The 4,112-nt window shown below is 31.3% G+C and overlaps 1 protein-coding gene across 1 annotated transcript; it reads right to left on the bottom strand.

The window, feature by feature from the left end:
* Positions 1 to 462: 462 nt before the first annotated feature.
* Positions 463 to 3,612, bottom strand: LOC131595532 (E3 ubiquitin-protein ligase MIEL1-like). Its single transcript, XM_058867896.1, has 12 exons — positions 3,456 to 3,612; positions 3,253 to 3,340; positions 3,082 to 3,138; positions 2,919 to 2,951; positions 2,753 to 2,830; positions 2,584 to 2,627; positions 2,454 to 2,494; positions 1,981 to 2,063; positions 1,787 to 1,878; positions 1,628 to 1,697; positions 1,263 to 1,304; positions 463 to 926 (listed from the first exon to the last, which is right to left on the bottom strand). The coding sequence occupies exons 1-12, from the start codon at positions 3,503 to 3,505 to the stop codon at positions 801 to 803; spliced, it is 804 nt and encodes a 267-aa protein (XP_058723879.1). The 5' UTR covers positions 3,506 to 3,612; the 3' UTR covers positions 463 to 800.
* Between the last annotated feature and the right edge of the window lie 500 nt (positions 3,613 to 4,112).

Below are 4,112 nucleotides of genomic sequence, written 5' to 3' on the forward strand. Positions count from 1 at the left end.
TTATTTTATAGATAATTATTTAAAATAATTATAAACATAAAATTAATCATCAAAATTAATTTTCAAGGATTTAAAAATATCTCAATATACGTATTTTGAATGACTTAAATTGCATCGAATATCACAACTTAGTCTCAATAATTTTTATACTATTTGGTAGAAACTCAAATTGCATCGAATATCACAACTTAGTCTCAATAATTTTTATTGTTAACTTTTTTAAAATTGTGGCATTTAGAATTTAGAAGAGTCATAATAAAACAAAGTAGTTTATCGATCAAAAAAATTCTGTTTTCTGCAAATAAACATAGGTATAATTCTCGAGTGGTTTATAAATTATTCAGATTCAATGTTTGAGGAGCATCAAATAAAAAATATCAGTCATAAAAAAGTTAGAAAATACTATTAAAGTTGATGTTTGAGGCAACATCAACATATGGCTCTGACTTATATGCAAGGAAGTAATTGCTGAGTTTTGTAGATTAAATTCAATGACAAATACAACCCAATCCATCCATCCACCAATATCAATCAATACAACAACAGAAAGTATACAACACAATTACTAGAAGCTCATGAAGGGTAAACTTTTTCCCCCTACGGTATATTTAGTATACGTTGACGTTTATAATAGTCTAATGACACAAACACCAACTCCTTAAGTCGGAGGAAGAATAATAACCCAAGAAAAATTCAAGGGTATACACAATACACCACTAATCTTGATCATGAAACTATATGAGGCTCTACAAAAGCTGTGTTCTGGAGAAAGACTTGTTTCTTGAACGGCGAGAATTTGGCTATTGCGGAAGAACAGGAGGAGCAATCATGCGAGTATTATATGAACTGCAGTGAACGCATTTATGCCCAACAATATGGAAGGAGACTTCGGTTGTATCGTTGCAGTCATTGCAGAGTATCCAAACCTGCAATCTTATGCCCGTTAGTTTTCTCAAATTGTTTAATCGAACCATAAGGCCTATGTATAACAGAATTTGAACAAATCGCTATTATAGTGCAGTACACTGTTTATTTAGTACAGAGTGAAGTCAAGCCGCAGTTATAGCAGCCTATAGCATTATATCATAGCGGAATTTGAACAAACTTCTATTTTATGCAATCCACCGTGATTGACAACATTGTTCAACCTCAAAAGCATGTTTCATGTCAAATATGTAGATTTTAATAGTTGTTGATGAAATGGAGATACATAGAGATAGCATATGTTAAACAAGCATTTCTACAAGTGTAGGTTTGTTTACCTTTTTATTACGATAATCATCAGGCATGGTGGTTGCTTCAATCTAATACAGGAAAAATAAATCAGTAAGAAATTACAATGGTAGTGTAGAGCATTTCTACAAGTATTATTCTTGACCAAATAATTGTGGAGCATAAAAATTAAAAACCAAATCGAAAATTGAACCGAGAGGATTGTGGAGTATGGTTCAACTTCCTTAAACCGTTCAAACCTGAATGAAACTGTGACCGAATTGTCAAAACAATCAAACTGTATAAAGTACTGCTCAAGCTTTCATTTATTTGAACGGTTTGGTTCGGTTTTCGAAACATCGATTAAAACATACTAGAAACCAACTGAAAGCAATGATTTAATTTAATCAACTACCTCTGCATCAATTCTCTTCCATGTCATAGACATATCTATCACAGACTTGGAACATATGGGACAATAGTACCTGAGTCATGAACCATTTCTAGTAATTATCTAAGCATAGATAATGTTTTAATAAACCAAATAATTGCCAAATAGTTTGCATAAACTCACTTGTTGTGCTTTAACATCTCATGGTGACATTCACCATGCATTGTGTGACCACATTTCATAACAATAGTGTCTTTCAATGAGTCAAAAAGGTACTGTAACAACACAAAGAATTTACATCAGAATACTCTCTTGCTTCCCACTTTGTTGTTTAAATGAAAACCCCCGATATAAAAAAAGGAAGGAAAAATATGCACCTCATAACAAATTGGACAATGATGCCTCATGGAGTTCTCCACGCATAAATGATTATCACGCAGAGCAATTGAATAGCAAGAGCCTGTCAAAATGGAGTAATAGATTTGTAATATAAGAAAATTATTTCGGAAGCTGAAAAGATAAGACAAATTCATATGTTAGAATGAGAATCGTTAGTAACTAACTAGTACCGAAAAAAGAAATTAAACAGCCAATAGAGTTATTAAATTCGATTCGCAATAGTGTCACATTGACACGCTAACTTGAAAAAAAGAAAATGTAAAATCAACAATATTGACAAAATGAAAGCCATATCGACTATGTTGTTGATTAAACAGCCAATTGAGTTATTAAATTCAATTCACATTAGTGTTTTTAAACTTCTGGTGTCACAATGATAAGCTAATTTGAAAAGAAAAAAATGTAAAATCAACAATATCAACAAAATTAAAGCCTTGTGATGAACGCATACCGCACTTCTTGCAATGGAAATAATTCTCACTCCCGCCAACTCTGTTACCAAATTACATAGTCAAAATTAGTTGCATCTTATAAATTTGGGTAACATAAGAAACTATTTTACTCGAATAAAGCTAATGTACCTGCAGATCCCACAATCATCACAATGAAACTGTTGTTTTCCCGTCTGCGGAATGAAGTGAACAACAATAAGCATCAAATAGAAAACAATACCATTAAGATTAGTCAACAATCTTAATGAAAAGGAAAAACTTAAATCAGATACTACAGATTTATTCGGTAAATCATTACATCATCATCAAAGAATTTGCAGATATCACAGAAATATTCTCCCATTTTAATGCCACAGTTAGTGCAAACTTGAGCAACCTTCAAAACAAACATTAAAAACAACAATCAGAAAAGAACAAAAAAACACAATCTATTCAAATCAAGCTTTGAATAGAGAGATACATACCGGTTGCTCTGTGTCACAAACCGAACAAACAACCTGAAAAAACAACAAGTAACAAACAAAAACCACATGAGACTTATCATCATCATAATCATAACCTCATGAAAAATGGCACAATAATTGATAAATCATGAAAAACAAAAACCAAGGGTGCCCTTATCCTTACTTGTTCAACATCCTGACGAACGAGTTCGTGGTGATCAATAGGGTTTTTCAACATGCTCTGATAATGAAACAAATAATACAGACCCAGATCAGAAAAAATCAAAAAGACAAGATTTTTAAGATGAAAACAAGGAAAACAAATGAATACTTAAGGAAACTGAAGAAGACATACCGTTGTTTCGTTATGACAATGACGGCATGAGTAAACTTCATTGCAACAAGGAGCACGAATCCTGCATCTTCTCCTGTAATGGTTGCACCTGTATATCAATGAAAATCAAATACCCAGAAAATGAAAAGGCGTAAAAAAATGAAATTGAAATCCAAATGAATGAAAGTGAAAAACTGAAAAGAAAAAAATGGAAGGAGAAGTACCCATATCCCATCCTCCCGAAATCGAGACGTTCAACTACAGAGCCTTCCATGAGGTTTGGATGGGAGGAGAAAGGAAGGCGGAGATGGGAGTTTTGTTGGATTTTGGTTTGGTGTTGAGAATAGTTTGTCTTGATCCAGAATTGTAATAATAAAGGCCCAAGCCATTATCATCATCTATTATTTTAATCATTTCATAGAATTTTATTGGTTAAATATTCAAAATCTATAAACTTTATCCTCTCATTCTCTCCCTATTGATTATTGAAAAAGTATTATTTTCAATATATATATATATATATATATATATATATATATATATATATATATATATATATATATATATATATATATATATATATATATATATATATATATTGTGTCTATAGTTATTTTAAAAAATATTTCTTATATTCTAAAGAAATGCAATAGTAACTGTGGACATGTTGATCGATGATTTAGTAGAATTTGCACTGAAGATCGGTAGTGTGGGAGGACATGCAAGATTAATATTTCAACGTCTAAATTAGTTTAAAGTTCATAAAAAATATAAAATATAGATATCAAAAATATGTATCTTGAATCTTATGTGTGCTGGATATATACCTTGTATTGTCTCTATTGAGCCTATGCATAATTAGGCTATCAGTCGATCCAAAG

Source organism: Vicia villosa, linkage group LG4 (genome assembly GCF_029867415.1).
Source record: "Vicia villosa cultivar HV-30 ecotype Madison, WI linkage group LG4, Vvil1.0, whole genome shotgun sequence".
Taxonomy (NCBI): Eukaryota; Viridiplantae; Streptophyta; class Magnoliopsida; order Fabales; family Fabaceae; genus Vicia; species Vicia villosa.

Coding starts and splice junctions, on each gene's coding strand:
- LOC131595532 (XM_058867896.1), bottom strand. CDS start 3,505: ATGGAAGGCTCTGTAGTTGAACGTCTCGATTTCGGGAGGATGGGATAT. Junction 2,831..2,918: donor TTTGTGACACAGAGCAACCG/GTATGTATCTCT, acceptor TTTGTTTTGAAG/GTTGCTCAAGTTTGCACTAA. Junction 2,064..2,453: donor TTTCCATTGCAAGAAGTGCG/GTATGCGTTCAT, acceptor CCATTTTGACAG/GCTCTTGCTATTCAATTGCT.